We start from the raw sequence: 25,640 nt of genomic DNA on the forward strand, positions 1-25,640 counted from the left end.
GCTCTCACATCCGTAGGTATTCCCTGTAGTAACCTAAGGATGTGAGAGCTGGACCTTAGGGAAGGCTGAGCGAAGGAAGATAGATGCTTTTGAACTGTGGTGTTGGAGGAAAGTTCTGAGAGTGCCTTGGACTGCAAGAAGATCCAACCAGTCCATCCTCCAGGAAATAAAGCCCGGCTGCTCACTGGAAGGAAGGATACTAGAGACAAAGTTGAAATACTTTGGCCACATCATGGGGAGACAGCAAAGCCTAGAGAAGACAATTATGCTAGGGAAAGTGGAAGGCAGTCCATCCTCCAGGAAATAAAGCCCGGCTGCTCACTGGAGGGAAGGATACTAGAGGCAAAATTGAAGTACTTTGGCCACATCATGAGGAGACAGCAAAGCCTAGAGAAGATAATTATGCTGGAGAAAGTGGAAGGTAAAAGGAAGAGGGGCCGACCAAGGGCAAGATGGATGGATGGTATCCTTGAAGTGACTGGACTGACCTTGAAGGAGCTGGGGATGGTGACGGCCGACAGGGAGCTCTGGCGTGGGCTGGTCCATGAGGTCATGAAGAGTCGGAGACGACTGAACGAATGAACAACAACAATAGTAAGACTGTAAAGGAAATAAAATTATCTTCATAACTTGACCCAACATCTTCTGCATTCAGTTCAACTTTAGCCTTACTTTTATAACATAGATGGGGAACAAATAACTCTCCAAACGCTTTTGAATGCAACCACTTCATCTTTTATGACTGACTATACTTATTATACTGTAACTCAAAAACTTCAAGAGGGCCATAACTGCTCTGTCCTACTCTAAGTAACCCCAAGTAGCAATTTTAAGTAAAAATGCAAAGAAGGAGGGTATAGAAGGGAAATGAGAGAAGAAAAAACAAAAGTGGATAGCCATATATCACATATAAATGTTCTTGCAACTAATGTTTGTAAAATACATGTCAGTGCATTCCTAAAACAGTAACAGGTTTGGACCACTGAATATTTATTTTTTTTCATCATTGAAAATAAGGTCTTCTAGCTTTCCAAACCTGAAGTAAAAGCATACAGGATCTGAATATGTTGGCTGTCACTTAAATTCCAGGTTGCAAGGTTTCAAAGCATCTACAAAGAATTGTATCAAATATTTTTCTGAGTACATCCCATCAAAGGGTAGTGACCACTAAGCATCTCCACATCAACATCTACATTACACAACCAACATTAAGCTAAAATCAATTCTTCAAAAAAAAAAAACAACCCCATAATGGTGCCCAATATAAACGAAGCTGGCTGAATCTATGTCTTTGTACAAAAATGGGTACAGAAACCAAAGCCCCCTTTATTTGTAGAAAGGAGGGGGGGGCTTTCCCCCTTTCACCAACCAGCTCATAGTTTTGGTTGGGGAGGTGTCCTATCTGACCATCCCATTCCCTACTTCTCTATTAGAATAGTAACTGAGGAAATACACTTGTCAAATAGTCATTGCAGGATGTGGATGCAATAATTTAGGTATGAAGGCATCACATACATTATTTATTAACCATACAACAAACCTAATTAGGAAACACGTAAATATTGAAAATAAATAAATGATTATAAACATTCAAAAACCACACAAAAAAGCTTCACCCTTCAAAAAGCAAAATGTTTCTATATTTGTCAATGTAGAGCAGTGCTTCGGTTTTTAACATTCAGTGCTTGAATTTTCTTCACTGGAAATTAACTTATTGTTGGCATTGCTCAGTAGGACATTACTTGTTAAGTTGTTTTCCAAAGGAGGAAAAAAATCTACTCTTAACTAGGGGACTGAAATATGGAATTAAGAGATTAACTTTTAGCACCTGACTTTTCAAAATATTGCTTTTAGCTAATCCTAACAAAATTAAAATGTTGATTTCAATAAGATGCAGTTAATAAAAAAGAGTGTTTCTTTTTATATTTCCTCCAGCAGCCCAAAGTTAGGGAAGCAGACATTTAATAGCAAACCAATGCAATGGGAAAGAATTTGCTACAGCATGTATCTTTGAAAATAGTAGGGACAAAGTTTTGATTCTTAAAATAGAGGAAAATATTGTGCAGGTATATGACATAAGTCAGCAGGTGACTTAAAGGCACATCCACACACATACAGAATGTCCTTTTTACAAAGTTTTCTTTTCAGCCCTCTTCTTCTCTCCTTGTTCTCTGTCTAACTGGAATTTCTTTAGCAGAGCTAACATTAGAAATATGGTGAAGATGAGCTAAAAACACAGCTGGTCAATGTGAAGCTACAGCAGCATATATGCAATATCTGAGCCTCAAGGGCAATCCAGTAGTTGGGTTGCTCCTTGACTAGTGACTTACTGCAAAGCAAACCCAGAGCACTACCAGACAGGGTGTTAAGGGTGAGAGTAAGCCCCCAGGCCCGACTCACGGGTAGATCCTTTTCCTACACTCCAAGACCCAGGATGTAAATAGTTCATTCCAGAGTCCTATTCTTCACCCAAAGGGAACCAAAATCTATACGGAACTCTATTTACATAAACCACCCCATGTCAATTGCTGAAGTCTCTTGGATATAATATGGGGTGGGAAAACAACAAAAATGTGTAAATAAAATTTAAATCCTATCCAGCCCTGAAACAAAAGTAAAACACATATCACAATGAAGACAATACAAAAACCCACATGAGGGAGCAGCCAGGGCTTAAGTACCCTCCTTTCTATGAAGTGTTGTGTCCTAGCACTCACAACCTCTAGCCTTTGGCTGGGGAGGCCATCAAAAAGATATCCTTCCCTACAGATCTAGGTAAGTGAAATTTTTCTTTCTGTTTTGCTCTTCACAAATGTTCAGTAACTGATTCTGAAAGCACCTGCTTAGTTTATTGGTTATACGTAAGCATTCACAGGTACAGTAGGATCACCTAGAGTAAAATCTAATTATTTCCCAGGACAAACTTAATTGAATTGATTACTGCAAGCACACTACTGCGACACCAAAAGTCTATCTTTCATCATCCTTACCATGCCAATGTGGGAGCAAGGACTTTTCAGTTATACAGAAGACAGGAAGAGATGGACTATATTCCTGTAAAAAGGCTTTACAAAAAGGAGCTTCTTTGTCAGAGGCTTTGTTAACTGAGGATGCCTATACCATACAGGTACCCATAGAGGATGATAAAAACATTAAAAACTGGAAGAGATTACAGCATCACTTAACACTCTAAAGTCACATCTACACAGGGCAAATAAGGCGGAACAGGGGTTAATGGACCTTGTGGCATCCACATGAGGCATGAGGCTGATTCGTCTTAATGCCTGGCAAACTGCTTACCCTACAACCAACAAAGTAGGAGGGGATTTTCCTGAAGTTCTAGAGCAGTGGATCTCAACCTGGGGTCCCCAGATGTTTTTAGGCTTCAACTCCCAGAAATTCTAACAGCTGGTAAACTGGTTGGGATTTCTGGAAGTTGTAGGCCAAAAACATCTGGGGACCCCAGGTTGAGAACCACTGTTCTAGAACTTACTCAAACTTTGGACATATATAAACTGCTGCCCCGATTCTGATTCGGAACCAGCCATGGCTATTTACATAGCCATCTCACTTTCCCTGGGCTGTCCCCCATCCCCAGGCACAGGGGTTGGCACTTATCATTCCCACCTTGTCCTTGGTTTGGCAGTACCCACTGGGCATGAAATTGCTGGTGGTCATCACTCGGTGCATGTCCTAATGCTGGCCAGAGCAGCAGAGGGATTGGAGAAGGGATGGGGGAAAGGAAGAGGTGATTTCTTCCCCTCTTTTCTTCCCACACCACTCTGGCGCTTCAGTTTGTGTCACTACATGCACCGAATAATGATGGCTTAAGCAGCTAGCTGTGCAGTCCCCCCCTCCCCCCCCCCCCCCCAGTACTGATCCAGTGTATCTCATGCCAGGACAGCTCTGGCATATTTGGCCCATGTGCATGTGCACCAAGAAAGGCTGGAAGGGAACTTAAATCTTATAAATCTCTGGGACCAGTTTTCAACTTCTAAGTTGTGCCCTTTTGTTTGAAGTATATACAGATTTCAAGGACCATCCTTCTGGCCTGAGAAGTGGTGCTTCTCCTTCTGGCTATGTTCATCCTATTGAAATGAGCAGGTGCAGGGCTGAGGAAAACACTTGATCTGAGTTCAGCATAAGGCACTTGAGAAAGTCCTGAGTTCACAGGCCCAACATCTGTGGGTTTGTATCTTGTGAGCTCCCATATTCATTGCCACCAAACTCAAGCTGACTGTCATGAATATTGAGTAGTCTCTAGGTAAAAGCTGACTGACAGAAGTATTGATTAGTCTGCAGGGGGTAGTACAACTGAGCTTGAATCATCCTTCCTGATCCCCCACTTGTAGTTAGGGCCCAATGTACAAGAAACCCCATTGAGAAAAGGGGACAGCTATGAAATTCTTTGTTAACTGAGATATTTTTGCAGAAATGCAAGTGGATTTTATACACATAAAATGTAATTTTTGCATGGGAAACTAGTTTTCTGCATATAAACACACCTTCTGTTCTGAAAAATCATTTTCTATGTAGTAAAATTCTAAAAGACATGACAAAGAGTAAATAGCAATTAATAACTTAACAAAATGTATTTTATTCTCACACAGTGTGTTTGCATGAGGAGAGGTGCAAAAAGTATTTCTTTTTGCTTGAAAATCTGAAAAAAAAAACAATGATTTATATTGCTTCACCTTCCCATCCATCCACAGAGAGTAACCAAAATGAAATCACAAAAACAAACAGAAAAGCGGGCCTTGTGCAGATAGTTACATTAATACAAAAGTAATTAACTATTCATGTGTTCCCAAATGTGAGTTCCGGTTTAAATCTTTACTTATTTCACTTTGTAAAAAAAAGAATATAAAATATTTTTGCACAAAACATATTTTTACAAAAACCCACAGATTACTGCACATACTATTTACAGATGAGAACTTTCCCCAAAGTATCAATATTATCCTACATAGTGGGGACTAAACCCACTATACTGTCTGCAACACTGCTGTTACCTCCTCCCATTTCCTACCAATTAATTCCTGAAGCAGAAAGGATTGCTAACTGATAAGGGTGTGGTGCTTCCTCCTCTCTTTTCCACAAGTTGTACAAAAATGCTATGCCAATTCTCGCAATCACCTCTTCCAAAGTTAAACACATCAGGGGAGAGAATGAAACCTCTCTCCATGTGCAGTGTCTGGAAAGGAGTGGAGAGTATGATGATTTTTTGTTGCTGCTTTTAGGAAAGGGCTCGGAGCTTGAAGGTTAAATGAGATTGTTCTCCCATACTTTCTACCACATCAGTTTCAGAAATGACTAAAACTACAACCATCTTTGAGCTACAGTGCGGGCTACCTAACTGATATGTAGGATTTGTGGTTGAGAAAAAAAGCTGGTGTAAGATATCTTGGGTAAAGTTGTGGATTGAAATCAACCAGACCCATGTTCAAACGCAACTCATTCATGAATGTGAGGAAGAGGCATGTTTTTTTAAAAAAAAAATCCTTAGTGAGAAAGAGTTATATCTGAAACAGGAAGAAGAAGAAAAACAAGATGGGGAAATAAGTGCTTGTACATTTTGTCATAATTTTTTGCAATAAACATTCATGATACAGTTATCTGGGGTTTTTCTTGCATTTAAGAATAAAACACCGTAAGTGAAGATTGACACTAGTAGCACAGCAGTCACTGCAAGAAAGCACAAGACATTTTCAGTCTAACTTGCCCCACAGGATTGTTCTGAAGATGAAATGGAATGATGCTTGGATACACTGCATGCCCTTAACTCCACAGAACAAACAGAGGAGCTTTAAGATGTAAATAAAATACAACAAATTCAGAAGCCCCATGGGGCTTTATTTCTCTACAACAAAAATTGTTTGCCTTGCCTACACATGCAGATACTAGCAAATTCCAAGATAATTATACTATAAACAGAACCACCATTAAGAAGCAATAAGGCTTCTGCTAAGTTTGGAGGCACATCCAGTGACACACCAAACACCAAATATCAAGATTTACAGGAAGTTCCAGCCTGCACTGATCCAGTTTTTATGATCATGAATGGACAACATCAACTTAGAAACTACGATCTACATGACTAGTTAACGAAGTGAATCTAGGCTTATCTGATACGGCCACCCATTCCTGATATATAAGAGAATATAGCTACACAGCATCCAAACTTCTTGTTCTTATGTGAATCTCAACAGCCATAGTCAGCATAGCTAATACAGAGGAATACTAGAAGTTGCAGTCAAAGAAACAACTGGAGGGTGAAATGATTCCCACTCCTTTGGTAAGGAGACATAGTAAGGATATGCTAACCTTCCAGCCACCTCCCCCCCAAAAACGAAACCCACAACATTTTCCAGGTGAGTGGGTTTTTGTTCATTTGTTTTCAACAGAAAATTATGTATGATATAAAAAAAGAAGGAAGAGGAGAAGAAGGAGGGAAGGAAGGAAGGTGGTGACTTTATAACATATCCATGTTTTATTGGGGAAATATTTTAACCTGTTAAGCAAATAATTTTCTAATCTCTGTGAATGCATTTTCAGGTTTTCCCATGGTTCACATGTCATTACAAAACTGGGCCGGGGGGGGGGGGAGGTTGCTGGTGTTTCATTTTTAAAGTGTTTCTAAATTATAGTTAGTGAAAAATTCATTACTATAACGACAGTACTGAAATTTCGTTACTATTTCGTTATACTCATTATGAGTAAATACTACAATTAGGAAAATTCAAGGGCTCCTTTCTCCCTCACTTTTACAGCTATTGGGGTGAAACTCGCTACACTGATAGAACACATTTACCACTCTTAGCCCAGCAAATTTCAGAATGTTTCACTTATCCATGGATTTTTGGGGAATTTTCAACGTTTTTATAAAAAACCTTTTTTAAATAATAACAACAATTTTAATTGATTAGCCAGTTGGCCTTATAAAAAACAAACAGTGCAGACACAACATACAACATACATCTAGTCCTCTTAAAATAAAATACAAATGTGCAGGTAGCCGTAGATATATGCATCACCTTCCCATATCTATCCTCGTCTCCCCTACACTGTAACCCAATCTGATCTATGTACTCCAATCTCCTTTTAGCAGCTTTAAACAAATAAAGGGCAACTTTTGTTGTCAGAATGGGGTTATAATCACCCAACAAAAATGAAGTCTTGGCCTCTGTATCCCAACTTGTTTTATTGCAAATAAAAAGCCATAAGTATTGTTTCCTTTCTTTTTTAATAATAAGAAAAATGTGTTCCTAGTTTGAACATATAATTTCCCACTTAATTGTGTAGTCCTTACTTTGAAAGTGGTGGCCCTACTGTTATATGGGTGGATGAAGATGTTAAGTTGGTGCTATAACATGATGTCCCTCATGCAAAGACAAAGTTTTTGATAGAATCAATTAGGAAATGACATTTATAACCCAGGAACAAGAACCATAGTGTAGAAACCATCAAAGCACCCCAGGCAAATGGCCACCCAGCCTGTGAATAATAATAATAATAATAATAATAATAATAATAATAATAATACTAATAAAGAAAACATGCTCCTAGTTTGAAAGTGTTATTTTCTGTTTAATTTTGTAGTCCCTACTTTGAAAGTAATACTTCTACTCCAGAAACTTTGTTTTTGCGCCAAAAACTTTGTTAAATGGGTGGTTGACGATGCTAAATTAGTGAACTGGAAACTACAGCAAAATGTGCTATAACACAATGTCCCTCATGCAAAGAACATTTTGGCAGTTTAAGAAACTTTTGCCATTTTTTATGATAAAACCAATTAGGAAATGACATTTTTAACCCAGGAACAAAAATAATACTTTATTAGAACTCTAGCTGGCTACAGAGGGGCAAATCTCTCTGATGCTGAGCAGTGCACTGAATTCTGGGAAATGTAGTTTAAAGCAAGGCCTTTTGAATTCTCTGGTATAGGGATCCTCCCTTCCCAAACTACATTTCTCAGAGTTCTGTGCTGTTCCCAGAAAACACTGCTTCCTTTTTTCCCTACTCCTAATGATGAGACTCCATTAATTTAAAGAGGCAAGGCATTGAGGCAGCCTTTTTGGCTTTGCTTTCAGCTTTGCTTCCTTGCACTGGATTTGAAACTGACTTTGGGGGCCTTCTGAGATTTACAAAACTGCAACGCAAAAAGTATGGGGTAAGTTTCAATTTCTAAATGTTTGGTGCGGGCCCCACCCACATATCTGATATTGCCTCGTAAGTACGAATTTAACAAATTTAATCAGAATTATGAGGACTAATATATTATATATATATATATATATATATATATATATATATATATATGATTAGCAGGTATTACCTGAGGTATAACATGCAATTAAAGTTTACATCACATATCCACACACATAGTCTGAACATTGTAATTCTTTCTTTTTTTTTAAAAAAAAGTTATTTAATTCCCCTATTGACTTTATTTTGTAGAGTAGACTATAATGATTTGAGGTATGTACTTTTTTTCGTTTGGGTTTTTGGAACAAAGCAACTCTGTAATTTGTCTGCAAGCTGAGACACAGTTCAATGGACATTTTCACAGAATTCAATAGAAGTTTATAACTGCCAGTTCTGACCATGTATAATGTGTAACCTTAGGTCAGTTAAAATTAAAGAATTTTGCTTTATTTGAGACAGGTGATTGAAGGAAAGTTCAGGGGAAATCACTCTCTCTCTACTCTCCTGTAACCCTTCACTGTGGTATTCTCTAAGGATAAAGGCTTGCCCTCTGATTCATCTTTGCAGCTCACAAACTAAATTAAAATTCCCAAATGAAACAAAAAACCTCCAGAAATTACAGATGAAATCCTGGACGATAAGAGTGCAAAACCCACTAAGCCTATACAATCTCATAAGCCCATATCAAAGTTGGAAAAACAACTCAACGTAAATATTCTTTGTCAATGGTGACATAAAGAACACTATTTTATGAAATATCAATCTTTCAATCAGGTTCAAAACAAAGCTTTTATGGGCTTCTTGATTTATGTTTTAAATATATTTAAGGCAGCACAATAACTTTCTAAAGCTCTGGAGATACCCTCTATTGCAGAATTCAGTGACAAGATATTCCCCATGAGTCATTCTGCAATAGAAACCAAGTGGCTCTCTAGCTCAAAGTTATGCTGATTGTGGATTTTTATTGTGTGCTGTTCTTAAATAGTAAATGAAAACAACAAAACACAGAGATTCTAGCATTTGCATAGTATAACTGGCAGCCAGAGCACTAGGCAAAGCAAGGTCTATTACAAATTACAAATCTAATACTAATGGAAGTCAACATTTTAACATGCCCGTTGTCTTGACCACATCATATTTTCCCCCATCTACTATAAATTATACAAGATGTACAATTTATATCAATTCCCAAACTTGTAATGAAGGAATATGATCAAATTAAGAAAGTGCTGAAGCTTATATGTTCAAAAACATCAAGTTTAAACCTTATTTTTTAGAAAGGAGTTTTGCCTGAAACATTAGTAAGATATTACCCAGCCAATCACTGCCAACAAAATTCTGCTTGATGAACCAGTGGTAGTATATCTAAACATTGAGCTGCTTTTTAAGCTTCTACATGGCATAGCCGTATTGGCCTTCCCATATATTCAATTTCTCTATTTACTACACCTATATTTGCTTTCCTCTCCTTCAACAACAATGCATGGAAGAATAGCTGAGCCTGGAACTTCAGGTTTCGGCAGTGGCCAGGGCAGCATTCGAACAATTAAAACTTGTGTATCAGCTGTGCCAATACCTAGGGAAGTCAGACTTGGCCACGGTAGTCCATGCTCTCATTACATCTCAAATAGAGTACTGCAACACACTCTATGTGGGGTTTGCATTTGAAGACTGTATGGAAGCTTCAAGTAGTCCAACAAGCAGCAACCAGATTGCTCACTGGAGCAGCATACAGGGAGCATTACCCCTCCACCCCCCCCCCCCCGGTTGCGTTAGCTCCACTGGCTGCCAGTCTGCTACCAACAAGAATTCAAACTCCTGCCCTTGAGCTATAAATCCCTCATTGGCTCTAGTCCAGTTTACCTATCCAAACGCATCTCCCTTTATGAGCCAGCTAGAACACTAAGATCTGCCAGGGAGGTCCTGCTCTCAATCCCGCTGCTTTTGCAGGTGCGATTGGTAGGGACAAGAGACAGGGTTTTTTCAGTGGTGGCCCCTCGGCTGTGGAACTCCTTCCCCAGCAAGACCAGATCGACCCCCTCTTTCCTAGCATTTAGGAAACAACTCAAGACTTGGTTATTCAACCCGATATTCTGCGAGTGACAGAAATATGGAAATGTGAAAGTATTATTATTTATTATTTATTTACTTTGCTTATATACCGCTGTATCTCAAGCCCGAAGGCGACTCACAGCGGTTCACAAACAGTAAAAACAGTAGAAACAGCAGTGGTTCCATACAACATATAACAATTGACTTAACACATTATCCATAAATTACCGATAAGCAATTACAATGCACAATTATTACAAAAAACAACCGTACCCAATCTTCTCATCATCCAAGTGTAGTCCAGGTTCGTCGTCCATTGTTCCATTCCTATGTTCCATTACCAGATTGCACTAAATTACTCAAACGCCTGCACAAACATCCAGGTCTTCACCTTTTTGCGGAATACCATTAGAGATGGTGCCAGTCTAATGTCCGCAGGAAGGGCGTTCCACAGCCGAGGAGCCACCACCGAGAAGGCCCTATCTCTCGTCCCCGCCAGCCGAGCTTGAGAAGCAGGCGGGATCGAGAGCAGGGTCTCCCCGGAAGATCTCAAAGTCCTGGTGGTTTCATAGGCGGAGATGCGGTCAGATAGGTAGCTTGGGCCGGAACCGTTTAGGGCTTTAAAGGCCAACGCCAGCACTTTGAATTCAGCCCGGTAGCAGATCGGTAGCCAGTGGAGTTGGCGCAACAGGGGGGTTGTATGCTCCCTGCGCTCCGCTCCTGTTAAAATCATGGCTGCCGAGCGTTGGACTAGTTGGAGCTTCCGAGCTGTCTTCAAAGGCAACCCCACGTGTGAAACCCCCAAATGTGAAAGTAGCTAAGACATCAGGATTGATGCAATGCCTAAATGTTTTATGTTGTTTCTGTGACTGCTGTTATAGTTTTATAGTTTTAATGGTTCTAATCTATTGCCATTTTTGTTAATTTGATAGATGATGTTTATACATGTGAGGCACTGAATTTTACTACTGATTATGTTGTAAACCACTTTGAGTCCCCCCACGGGTGAGAAAAGCGATGTATAAATGCAGTAAAGAAATAAATTTCATGTCATGAATGAGAGGGGCAAACTGTGCTCCTTAGCAAAGCTACAGAAATGTATGACAGTGGAACACCTTTATGAGAGCGGACCCCTCTACAGGTACTTCCAAAATGAGAAAACATCCCAATTCTTGGATAGGAGAGGCTAGGCTGCCCCAGAATGTCCCTACTCCTGCCAAACTTTGACTTTCACATCTAGCATGAGGGCACGAGGCTTTTGCAGAACCTTGTGATTCTAAGGATCCATCTATACAATATAATTAATACAGTTCGACACCACTTTAACTACCATGGCTCAGTGCAATGGACAGGCATGTAGCCGGAGGGGGGGGGGGTTGAAGGGCTTCAGCCCCCCCCCCCCCCAAATTCTCATGGTGGTTCGTGAAAAGGCCTTACTGGTGCATTATTTAAACTGTTATGTTTATTCATATCATGATCTGATCACCATACTCAATATATCCCATATGCATGGGGGTATTGGGGTAACGACACAAAAGGTTTGCTAAGGTAGACCCTCTTTCACTCAAACTCAGCCCCCCCCCCCCCCACGAAACAAACTCACCCCCACTCCCCCACCCCCCGAATTGAAATCCTGGCTACGGACCTGGCAATGGAGTTGTAGTTTGGTGAGTGTTGGTGCCTCACAAAACTAGAAATACAAGGATTCCATAGCATTGAGTTATGGCAGTTAAAGTGGTATAAAATTATATTAATTCTAAGGTTTAGAGACCTGAGAAATACGGGAAGCAATGGAGTTTCTCTTCCCCCTTGACAGTCATCCTCTTTTTGGAAAAGGCCACTTTCTCAGCAAAGATGGTCACTGACAAATAATAGCTATAAGACCTTCATTAAAAGATATGAAGATTTTAGGTAGTCTATGATAATCATTATAGCTATAACTGGATAAATTTATCCCATAGGATGTAATCCTATGATTATGCTCTTAAACATTAGTTATGAACTGCTTAAGGAGGTTTAAGGAGTTTAAAACCTTAAGAAAACTGAATTCCAGTTGGAATGTGCAAAGCATATAATTTTATTTCCACAGCATTCTTTATTGCTTCAACTTGGTGTAGTGACTTGAGGGTTGGACTAATCTGTTTTTCTTTGTACCCCCTCCCACCAAAAAAAGTACAAATTTATTCGTCTTAATGGCAGGCTGTTTCTTGAAAGCAATTCAATTGAATAGTCCCAACAAGATGAGAAGAGACAATGCCTGCCCAGCTAAGGGTACATCTGTCCTGTAGAATTAATTCAGTTTGGCATCACTTTAACTGTCATTGGCCTTCTCTGTAAAAGGAGGCTGTTGTCTCACCAAACTACAACTCCTATGATTCCATAGCATTGAGCCATGGCAGTTAAAGTAGGTCATACTGCATTCATTCTACCATGTAGATGAACCCTCATATATTACTTTCTTCATTTTTCTATGGGCAGACATTTTAGACCAAAAAGTGTGGTTCTGGCCCTATTAAGTCTGTGTATATCTATATATTTATATTCTTCTCCCTTCCTACTATGTGATTTAGGTTAGATTTCCATTCAGCCAATGAGCACACTTAGATCTCATTTACCTGAAGAAAGTATTTTGTGCACAAATAGTATGCTCTCAGCGCAGAAAAAAGAAATGGGGTAGTTGCCTTCTTCTTTGAGAACCAACATCTCCCAGAACCTATCTATAATCTCAGGTACTTTTATGTGTTATATCATGTTTCCCCAGAAATAAGACATACCCATAAAATAAGCCATAGCAGGATTTCTAAGCATTTGCACAATATGGCCATTTGCATGTGAAATATCACTGATTCCCTATAAATACAAGGGATGCTGTACGGCTTTTGGGAAGCTCATACAGACAACCAAAGTGATATTTTGTCACATTTTTCATGCCTCTGACATAGAAAAAAGTCATTTCTCTAGGTCCTTCTGTGGGCCTTCTCATGTGGAACTCCTTTCATTCCTTCTTATTGTATTTACTCAGATGGTAAAAACTACACATCTAACTAATTTTGGCAAAGCTTTTACTGCTTAAGGCTGTCATTTGGATATAAAATCTCTGTTTTGCTGCAACTCGGTCATTTGATCTGTTTAGTTTTGCTTATATTTGCATTTACACATTTCATACCTCTTAATTTTATAACAAAAGCCCAAAAGCTGGTTTAAAGTTCTTGTGCTTTTTTTTGGGAAAGAGTTTCAAGTCTACATTGAACAGAAGACTGATTTAGAAAGATGTCAGATAAACAAATAGTGTATTCTCAAGTCAACTGTAACTGAAGAAGCTTTTACACAAGACAACCCGCACACTGTCAACAATGCAAAAGCAGCTGAAATGCTGTTTTGAAGGGAAAACATAATCATTCTTGTGTAAGGACCAAAAAAAAAAACACCTTTACACTTTGCACTTTAATTAACTTTGGGGATGTGTTTGCATCCGGCTAGTGTTGGTCTGCAACAAAGTGCAGAGACCTCCTTCAGAGAGGGAAGGAAAGGGATTAAAACAGCAACTGTGTACAGTGAAGCATTAAGACTTTATAATATTGGTGAAGTGGGATGGCAATGCAGGCATCAATTGTGTTCCAATTCATGAGGCAAAATGCCTTGTCCAGATTGGTTCACAGATAAATAGATAGAGACGAGAAACAACTCCAGTAAGAGTGACAACTAAAAACTATTGAGACTCTGGCTGAACACATGTGTTATGCTTACCATATGAATGGGAGCCATTGAAGCCTATTTCAGGGGGAAGACCTGGGATTCCCCTCCAAGACTTACTTTGTAATACAGCTTCAGAGCCCCTAGTGAACCAACTGTAAACATTTGCAATGGTATATTTGCTTAATAGCTTTGTACTGTTGCCATAAAATCCCAGTATTACCTCCACTAGAAGTATATCCCATCCCAAGTCCTGGGACTTAAGTGCATAAAAAAGGACTGCATGAAGAACTGGCTAATAAAAGTAGGAAATACAGGAATATACTCTCCCTTTGAAAGGAGGAGGTCATTCATTTTAACTTACAGTAGTATAGTCCCATTAAAGTCTAATAGAAAAAGAAATTACACAGGCTGCTATATTGGGAAAATTAAACACAAATTAGAAGCAAACAGAGCCTTTTTTTCTAAGGAAAAGAAAGAAATTGTTGTTCAATTTTCTTAATACTTGCACAGTTTAGATGAACATTTTTTTACTCGTTCCCACAGTTTATTATAAATATAAAACAAGGCGGCCCCTTAAGCGTTTTTAGTAACAAATTAAACATTTACGTTTTTAGTGTGCAGGGAGGCTTAGCGTACGCGGAGCTTCAAAACCGAAGTACAGCCTCAAGGGAAGCTGCTCCGCTGACAAATTAATACCTCAGAGAATAGAGCTGAATGGTGGCAATGAACTCATTTGTTCCCCCAATAATGAAGAATGACTCTTTCTTTACCACATCTGTGACTGTTGCTATGGTGACCCAGGCTTACCTCATTGCTTCTCGAAGGGCTCCGCGCTCCCCAAGAGTCGTGTGCTTGATGTCATCAAAATTATTTTCCAGCCTCTCACAGCTCTGCAATAATAATAATAATAATAACAGTAATAATAATCATAACAATAACAATAATAGTAACAATACAAAAGAAGAGCATGCACAAGTAAAAGACAATTCCAAGTTGGCTAAAACCCACCATTCCAGTTGGATAAATTACCGTTTGCTCTCGGTGTAAACATAGCTGATTATATTGATTATGTATTCATACATATTACTCATTTTTGCCTTTAATTACATAAGAGTAATTAAAAATGACACTATGAACTCAGCCATAAAGTACACATGAAGCTTATGATATGGTTGCCATGACAATCCTCTTATCAACATTCTATAATGTGAGAGATAAATTTTCTTCCTGTCTGATTTCCTTGCCCTCCTCTTCCAATCTGAGAAGGAAGAACAACTGCATTTGTGCTCAATACCTAACTGCAGAAGGGGGTGCGCTCAGAAAGATCTGCCAAAGTCACATATGTTTGCAGTTTGGAAAGGAAATCGTCTGTATATGAACATGAATCAGGTTTCAAAATCATAGGATAAACAAGTACACAAAGGGGAAGGAAGAGTCTAGGGGCATGTGAAAAGGTGGCTTGTGAAGCATTGCTGCCAATTAACACAAACAAGGAGAACTAAACTGCATAAATCGTGTATAGTCAGCTCTCTGTATCTTCAGATTCTGTATCCATGGATTCAATCATCCATGGCTACAAAATAATTCCAAATAGAAAACTTTGATTTTGTCCTTTTATATAAAAGATACCAATTGCTGTTCTGAGCCCATACTCACAGGTCAGAGTACAGATGATACAGCCGAGTTGAGACTGCATCAGCTTACTTGGACCATCACCTTACCATCCACGTTGAGTTGCCATTTCCAGACAGCTGCAGAGCTCCATGTGAGCTCCTGATCATGTGGGGACCTCTGCTGACATCAAAATGGGGAGGCTCTCAATTGCCAGGAGCTCACATGTGGCCATCTGAGGAAGGTGTTGCCACCGCCACCATTCTCAGATGGCCTCAGAGCTTCATATGAGCTCCTGCACTTATGAGCACTGGGAAAGTGGTGACAACATGTCCCATGTGGATGGTTGACCAGTCCAAATCTGACCTGATCCTCCTGTCCACACTTCACCAAAGTGCCATGGGGTTGCTTGAGAGCACCCTCGACTTTTCTTAGGACCCTAAATTGGATTTAAACAGTTTTATCCTGCATGAACTTCATGGAAAGAGCCAGGATCTAACTCATAGTGAGTATGAGTTATATTACACACTAGCATATGTACCCGAAGTTTCCAGGGTATGCATTTTTATGGGATCGTTCATAAAATCGCAAAACTTCTCAGCACAGATGAACTCAGATCAATTCTTTTCTCCATGCCTAAGAAATACATCACTCTGAATATAGTATTCTGTTAAGGACTGGATTATTACGGAAGTTGTATTTTCTTCACTTCTTTCTCCCTTCTCCATATCGCTTCCATCCTTAGTGGTCCCTCTGAGAGTAATAATAATCTCTGAGAAGGCCTTCCTTAGAACATCTCCAGGGCAATGTTCTGTCAGGGACTCCTAGAGTGTCTCCCTGCTTATTATCTAACCCTTTTACATTAATGATCTCTTCCTCTGAGGTAGCCTTTCTATCTATATACTACCCTCTTGTGGTTGCATCTGAGCATCATGGTGTGAGATTCATGGGCCACCAATGCAGGTCATTTTAAAAATAAGGCAGAAAACAAAAGGGCCGGATTGTTTACTTTACACACCACCAGCTTTTAAAATTGGATAATAAAGAGTATGTGTACCAAGTTTGATCCAGATCCATGAAACCTTTGTGGTACAAGCATACAGAAATGTGCATATATATATATATATATATATATATATATATATATATATTCACTTTTAGATATATATATAGATGAGTCCAGTCTCTCTCCTGGATTTAAAATTGCATAGGTAGGACCATAGCTGCTATTTTACCACTTCTAATTTAATCCATTGTTATTGTTAGATTTGAATAGTTAGCCTTTTTTTTTTTTTTTTTTTGGCCTCTCCACACAAAATAATGTGGCCAAGACTAGTTAATGTGTGTACTGGGGCCCCATCTACCCTGCCATATAAAATCCAGATTATCTTATTTGACCTATATTATATAGCGGTGTAGGCCAATATAATCCAGTTCAATGCAGATAATCTGGATGTAATATGGCAGTGTAGATGGGGCCTGAGTTAACACGCTAAGGCAGGGGTCCTCAAACTAAGGCCCAGAGGCCGGATGCGGCCCTCCAAGGTCATTTACCCGGCCCTTGGTCAGGGTCAACCTAAGTCTGAAACGACTTGAAAGCACACAACAACAATAATCCTATCTCATCAGCCAAAAGTAGGTCCATACTTCCTATTGAAATACTAGTAAGTTTATATTTGTTTAAATTGTTCTTCATTTTAATTATTGTATTGTTTTTAAGTGTATTTTGCACTACAAAAAAGATATATGCAGTGTGCATAGGAATTCATTCATTTTTTATTTCAAATTATAATCCGGCCCTCCAACAGTTTGAGGGACTGTGACCTGGCCCTCTGTTTAAAAGGTTTGAGGACCCCTGCACTAAGGGTTATATTTGCTCCTTGTCTCAGGTGGTAAAATATCTTAGGTTTACCTGGCCTCCACCAGCCATCTGAAAACATAATGCAGCTCGCCAACAAGTGATTAGCACAATAGCTTGGAAATGTAAAAAAATAGCTCATTGCCCATTAAATGTTATGAGTATCATGCTATCTATTGTTTACGAATAATGAGTAACATACTCATTGTTATTAACTATTAACTTTACATTTCTGAATTATTTTAACATATCAGACTGTTATGCCATTATTCTAAATAATTTCTTACTTTTATTACAAGTTAACTGATTTTAATGTATTGTCGGAGGTTTTCATGGCTGGAATCACTGGGTTGTTGTAGATTTTTCAGCCTATATGGCCATGTTCTACAAGCATTCTCTCCTGACATTTCGCTTGCATCTATGGAAGGCATCCTCAGAGGTTGTGAGGTCTGGTTTTATTTTGCATCACTGTACGCTACATGGAGAGATATTTTAATCCTTTCCAATCCTGTCCGATCTGTCATCAATCCACTTCTTTGGGCTTCACGCAAATCTACCATTTGCCAAAATATACGATCCTGTCCATTTCTGGCAGAAAAACTCAATCCTTGATTCATCCCATTGAGTACCAGATCTGCCCAAGGGCTGCTTGTGGTCTCTTGGTATCCAGTTTGTTAGTCAACTTTCCCATTGGTTGTCTTCGGTTTGTGCTATATTCCCTGCATATCTTCTTTTTGCTTCATAGATTTCATTGACTATGTCACGTACCCCAGTTCTTTGACACAGCTCTTTATTGCTGACTTATCTCTTATTGTCACACCACACGTCCTTCTTTCCATTGCTCTCTGAGTCACTGCCAGTTTTATTTTAAAAACCAAAGTCAAAATATTTTAATCAACAAACAAAAATATGTTTAAAATCACCATATCCCTTAAAGTCATGTTTAGGGCCATAATATGCAAATGCTTAGTATTTCTATAATAAATGTAATGCTTCAGGAAAATTATTGAAAAAAATTGTTGTCCCCTTTTGTATGAAGACGGTGTTAGGAATGTTCTGGGATTAATTGGACTGACCAACAGAAAGAAAACTTCTTTACAACCATTTAATTTTTCAATCAAGAAACATCCATTAGACTTCTTTTTAAATAAATCTTCCAGCTTGCTTTTTATGATACATGATAATGTTTAGACTCATGGTCCAATATGTATATTTAATGTGTTCCATCTAGAAGAGGATGGTGCAAATATATTTACATAATGTCACCCACACTGCCAATCCTGAAACCATTTCCTAATGATGCCCTGTCTGTAGCTATTGTGAAATTATGACAGATAGCTTAGTTCTTTAAAAGACAAACATGAATGAAAAATAATTACCCAAGCTGCTTTATATCGCTTTATTAAAAAGGCCTTATCAACTTGTCCAGCTAACGTCAAAATTAGCTTGTTATAACTTTTGAGATAATGCTACAGACATTTTAATATACACTATTAAACATCATGCTACTCTACTGACACTGCTAAGACATAATTACCAAATCAGCAAAGGGTATTTGAAGCCAGCCTGTGTAAGGAGCTCTTTTCTTTCATCCATTTTTCAAGGAATCTGCAAGGCCATTTCTTTTAAATAAATACATACGTACATAAAGCACATATTAAGGCTGTCCTATGTTTAGTTTCATGTCTAAATATTCTGCTTTTTTATTTCTCCCATCTCAAGATACACATGTCCAAAAGTAATCTTTGTTGTCTGTGCCTTCAACCCATTTCTGATTTTTTGAGAAGTTAACAAAGTGTTTTCTTGGCAAGATTTATTCAAAGGAAGTTTTCTTTACTTGAGATTGAGAGAGTGTGACATACCTGAAGGTATAATTTTGTGGACACTTTTATTGCAAGGGGGGGGGGGGGGTGCGAATTAGCTCCAAGGTGGTTGCACAACCCATGGAGCTGATTCACATTAACATGGGCCAAGGCCTTGAAATGTGCTAACAGAAATCATGTGTTGCTTTGAATTTTCCTTGAAACTATAAAGTAAACTAACTGTGCAATTCTTCTCTTTCCCATTGCTTTCTCGCTCCAGCTGTTGTCACTATAAGTTCTGACTGGTGAGCAGCACTATTTCTATGCCAGGTGGGCACTGCAAAGACCAGAATTACAGGGGAAAGATAAGGGGTAAGGTCAAGTGGTGCAGAACCAGCTCCAGTGCTACTTGGCCATGCGGCCACCATCCACCCATTGGGCCAACTCAGGGGCATGCAATGTAGGTGGCAGCCAATCTCAATGGTTTCTTGGCTCTGTGATCTCCAGCAACACTAAAAGGACTACCCCATTATGGATCAATATTGCCTTTTCTGAGCAGTGAAGATACACTTTAAGGTCACCAAGTGGATTTCTGTGGCTGAGTGAGGATATGAACCCTGGTCCCTCAGAATCGTAGGGTATATCTGAATATAGGATTAATGTAGTTTGGCACCTCTTCAACCACCATGGCTCAATGCGATGGAATCATTCTTTAGCCTCCTGGTGCCTCATTGACTACAACTTCCATTATTCCCCTGCAATGAGCCGTGTCAATTAAAGGAGTGTCAAACTTTAATTCAGCAATGTATATGCAGTCAAATCACTGCACCACGGTGGCTCTCAGAAATAATCCTGCAAAATACTAAAGAAGTAAAAAAAAAAACCCTCTGTGTCCTCAAATTATCACATTTATTGGAGAAAAAGAAAAACTTCTCTTTAAGAAAATGATAAAATCACATTTTCAACACAAGGTATTGGCAAGCTGTTCCAGTGCTTCAAAAATGGATGTCCTGCCTCTAATAGACCTTCTGCAATACACATGACTATTCAAAGTGGCAGATGGGGAAATGCTATTTTTAAATCCTTAGATTTCTATTCAGTCTTGGTTAAATGGTCTTCCAACTCTTCCAGGTGCCATAACTTAGAGGCTAATAAGGTTGTATTATCCGGACCTAGGCAAGCATTAAAGTTTCCTGTAACAATTAAATTAGATTTTATGAAGTGCGATTCTAACATTACTATACATTGTTGCAATTCCTCCTAAATGCAGTTTAGCTCTTCCTTTTTGGGGTTGGGGGGAATATACACATTAACCAGGAGTAACTGTGTAGGCCCATATTCTATGTGACAAGCCAAACCTATATGGCTGCAATTGTCAACTGGTTTGAATTTCGCCTCAAGAGAGGTAGAGACAGTAGAATGGCCAGACCTGCTTTTGGTCACCCTCTACCTTTTTCCCTTGTTGCCATGGAGTCAATGATAGCATATCCATTACAATCTAAAGGCCCTTTATGCCATATCTCTTGTAACAAAATCACATCGAAATTCCTCAAAAATTTACCCACGCCTGCCTCTTTAATTCTGGTCTGCTACCCTACTGTATTCCAGCATAGACAATTCAAGTTACATGGTTTTGTTTGCAAGGTTTTCACTTCTAGAACTGTTGGAGGTTGCAAAATGCTATTTTTGCTTACAACAACATGGTCAACCTACAGTTGATTGTTTAATAAGCTAGGATCAGTACCCGGAATAATGACCACTCATATTTATGCATCTGTTAAAAATTAATTCATGTGGATTCTTCTTTAAAGATTCCAGCAAATGACCTAAAGTTTAGGGAGCCAGAAACCTAACTCAAACATTGCAGCAGCATGTGACCTCTCCAGCACTAGGACTTTGTTCTTCCATCTTATTGATGTAAATAATCAACCATTTTTTGAGGCATGTAAGGACAAATATTTGTCTCCCCATCACAGAGGAAAATATTCCAGCAACTTCCCCAAACGATTCTGTACAGAAGCACACACTCTCTTGCAAAAAGAAATGCACTTTATGCCAAAAAACACAGTGTTTGGGGAAAATACTGTCACCTGACATGCATATTTCTTTACACAAATACGCTATCTATTTTGGACAAAACCTACCATTTCCCCAAAAAGGCATGTTTCTGAAAACTTTTATTCTGACATTCTTCTTTGCACAAAAAAATCATTTGCAGAGACACATGTTGATGGGTTTGGTGCAAAACAAACAATGATCCAGATAGACCTGGGTCACTGAGATTTTGGAACTGGATCTCCATATACCAATAAGCATGCACACTAATATCTATAACAATGTTTCAGTCCAGGCACATCTTGATGTCACAGCACTTTGCAATTTCCTTGTCTACCTGCCACTGGACATGAAACACGGGCAAGCGAACACAACGCATTGTGACGTCAGTAGCTAGGGAAGTTATGGAGGGGACAAGGATCTCAATGACAGCCATATATTTATCATCGCGTCTAGTTTTACCCTATGACATTTGCAAAACAAAAAGATTAAAAGCAATTAATTCCCAGCTCTTAGCAGCAATTAAAGTAGAAAATGACAACACAAGCAGGAAGCGGCGGGGGGGGGGGGGGTGGCTTTGAGGGAGGGAGGAGAAAGTATTCTTATGGCTTTCTGCCAAATTATTTCCTGTGGGTCTTGATAAGGTCTCAAAAGTTTCAACTGTGATGGACTAATTATACAGTATTTATATCTTATCTCTTTTAACAGTTGTGTAATGCTGTATGATACCAAACCAAACAACTCAAGGAGGTTTACAACAGCAAGGCAAATATAAAGAGAGACAGTAGCAAAGTCAGAAGTACAGAGGGACGGGAGAAGGTCAGTCGACATTGTTGTCTGTTTGTAGGCAGGAGAATAAATATAATGTCAGTGTTGGGTATTGAAAGAACATCTCCTATTACAGGGAGTCAGATGTAAATAGAAATTTAAAAAGCATTTTATTTGGAGGTGTAGAAATGCAGTCTACAAGAAGCATCAGATACCAATGGCATGAAAAAAAAAGGAAGTGTTTGCTCTGACTGAAAATGCCCCATGTATGCCTGTTGTAGGCTTGTGACTGGCTGCATCCACACGGTATAATTATAGCACGTTGATACCACATTAACTGCCATAGCTCTATGTTACAGAATTTTAGGATTTGTAGTTTGGAGATAAACTTACCTTTCCCTGGGCCCTTCCACACAGCCATAGAACCCAGAATAGCAAGGCAGATAATCCACAATATCTGCTTTGAATTGGGTTATCTGAGTCCACACGACCATATAACCCAGTTCAAAGCAAATAATGTGGAATTTTATACAGCTGTGTGGAGGGGGCCCACGCCAGAGAGGTTTGGTGCCACAACAACCCACAAATCTATGATTCCACAGAATGGAGCCATGGCCATTCAAATACTGTCAAAGTGCATTATTTCTACAATGTAGACGCCAAAAGCAAAAGATACAAAACTGGGTTTTGTAACTTTGGGAGCTTAGATGACCAAAATAGAAATTCCTATCATAGCCAAGAATATACAGATCAAGAGGAATAAGGCAAATAACCTTCAATCATAAAACAAGGTATGGGAATGAAGGAACCATGCCTGTGTCACATGCACATGACATTCCCTTTTTTTTTTTTTTTTTGGCTTTCTACATTCAGACCACATACTATCCTGAAATCCATCTCTCCTATGGTACAAAGTTTAAGTTCAATCAACCAAGTTGTTTTGTGTGTATATGCTTGCTTGCTTGCTTGCTTGCTTGCACACTTTCCCTGACCCCATCTACACTGCCATATAAAGCAGTCTGAAACTGCATTATATGGTAAGTATACACTCTTATAATGCAGTATAACTGCATTGAACTGCATTATATGACTCAACCCTGATCATATAATACAGTTTCAAGCTGCTTTATATGGCAGTGTAGATGGGGCCCCTGTCTCTTCCTCAATATTGGGCCGAATAGCAGAGATTAAAACAAAAAACCAAAAGCCAGCCATAACAATCCTTTAAAACATCATTACATAAATTTTCTCATGAAGGAAATAATTAATTTAAAACAATGTGAAAGCATTTAAAACTGAAAATGTAAATGAAAATACAGTAGACTCTCAGTATACTGGTACCCGGATTGGCAGATGACAGATACATTTAGTTCCTCCAGGCTTAGGGCTGGAAGAACTAAGTCACAAATGTGGGATTGCATGAAGAAAGTAATACCATCCAACATATACTGAACCCCTATTCCCTGATCTACCTTTCAACTGATCAGAAGCATCTCTGCTGTGTCTGGATTAGGCTTTCTTTTTGTAACTCTCATTCAGTTCCTAGAATCTGCTCCTCTTGCCATAACAATATCTAGTTATAATAGTGGAATGTAATTCAATTGATCCAAACTTAACATGAAGAAAAATCATGGGTCATGTTCCCCTGGCCTTCACTCTATAACTAAAGTACACACTAAAATTAATCTCCAATTTTGCTAATGTAAAGAATTGCCACACTATACTTTATTGCTGTTCCTCACCTTACAAAGAGTTTGCAGGTTACAACAGTTTGAGTGATTCAGCTAATTTCCAGCTCTAATACATTCAAAGGGAGCTCTATCATTGCTTGTTTGTCTCAGCAGGTCTCACTGTAATCTGAGATCTTAAAAACACAAGGCACAGTTCTAATCTTATTAATCCTGTAGGAGCTTCCTCCATTACCATCTTAACTACAGACAAGAGCTTAATGACATCTCAAATCAGCGCCCCCACCATTACTCATCTCATTCTCTGTATTTTAGCTTTATGGAAAGGGAGAAACAGCCCTGCATGTTACAACTCTTCCAGTCATCAGCACAAAAGGGCCAGTGTAGGCATGGGTCTCAAAATGCACATAATCTTACCACAGTCTATGGTTGTGGTCATGTTGGTTTCATTATTTTTATTGAGAATAAAATATTCCAGAAAGGATTCCAGAAAAAGAAAGAAAATTCTGTCCCATTTCTCAGACAGAAGCTGTCCTGTCAGTAAGGATGTTTTCTTTTGGGGGTGAAGATGGCTTTCTTGGCTCTCCCCCATACATCACTCATATCACTCCAAAGAAATCTCAAAGTGGGGTAACAGAGGCCACATCTGCTCACTTCGGCTAGTGTAAGGCCAGATCAGCACAATGGTAGCCAAATTCTGGATAAAACTGATCTGGGGTAATGCGAGGCAAGCCCATCTTAACACAGCCTTGCACAGAATTCTGTCTAACCTTCAACTTTGGGTCTGCCACAACAGTTGGACCAGAATGAAATGGAACCGCCCATAACTGTCCCCACTACCATCCTGTGCACTCAGGAGACACAGAGGCACAGGGAGGCAATCATCGCGCCCCCCCCCCCCACCCCCACAATCCATGTTTTGTCCTACTTGTCAGCTGTTGCCTGCCATGACATCAGGGGAGGTAGAGAGGGAAGATTCCTCCTCTTCTCACTCTCCTCTCCTGCAGTGCCCTGTTGCCTGTCCGATATCATTGCATGTGATGGCCAACACAAAGGGCCAACATCACAGCAGGTGATGATATGGAGGGCAGGAGGAGGAACAGGATATGAAGGGTGGGGAGAGAGGGAGGACAGGAAGATTGGTCATCCAGCAGTGCTGAATCATGTTTAGCACCACTAGGCAGTGAGTACTCCCACTGCCAGATTAGCCCTGATTTATCAATCTGTGTAGATTCGCCCAATGTATTCCATGATAAATGGCAATGTGAGTGTGATTCTGTTAGTTCTGCTGGGCCTTTCAGCAGTTTCTGGCCAAATTTTAAGGGGAGGGAAAAACTACTTAGCTAGTGTGGTTTGCATTCACTTTGTATTTACAAAATGTTTTATCAGCTAGTTCCAACTGAACATCTATTGGAACAAATGTAATATGTATTCTATACATATTAATTTATGATGTTAATACCAATAAAAAATGAAGATGCAAGAAAATCATACTCCGTTTTGTATGTATAAAACTATCTAGAAATAGGAAATAATTTTGGTATTCTTGAGTACTTTCCAATTCCTAGTTTTCTGGAAAAGGGAATGAGATTTGAAACAGCTCTATATCATATCAACAATGACATCCATTTGTATTTGGGGGTTCTTGTCATGATCCAATGGATGGAAAAGCATTTCAGCTGCTGATCTTTGCTACATTTTAAACATTTTTTCCGACTGCATTTAAAAAAAACCAAATTAACATTGGTTTAACACAGTCTAACACAAGCCAATACAATGAGTTCAAACAATCACATACTGTGCAGTATTTTCATCCTATTATTGTAATTTAATTTTCCATAGTTGCTAAGTCGCAGATGAAGAATGATTTTACACTCTAAAACAGTCAAGTCATAGACTAGAATG

General features: G+C 39.1%; 1 protein-coding gene across 2 annotated transcripts in view; it reads right to left on the reverse strand.

The window, feature by feature from the left end:
* DPYD (dihydropyrimidine dehydrogenase) overlaps positions 1-25,640 on the reverse strand; it is a 594,355-nt gene that overhangs the window by 482,985 nt on the left and 85,730 nt on the right. For both annotated transcript variants that reach the window (XM_060773944.2, XM_060773945.2), the window contains exon 3: positions 14,761-14,843. In XM_060773944.2, the coding sequence (XP_060629927.2) occupies positions 14,761-14,843 (83 nt within the window). The remainder of the gene's footprint in view (positions 1-14,760; positions 14,844-25,640) is intronic.

This window comes from Anolis sagrei, chromosome 4 (genome assembly GCF_037176765.1).
Source record: "Anolis sagrei isolate rAnoSag1 chromosome 4, rAnoSag1.mat, whole genome shotgun sequence".
Classification (NCBI taxonomy): domain Eukaryota; kingdom Metazoa; phylum Chordata; class Lepidosauria; order Squamata; family Dactyloidae; genus Anolis; species Anolis sagrei.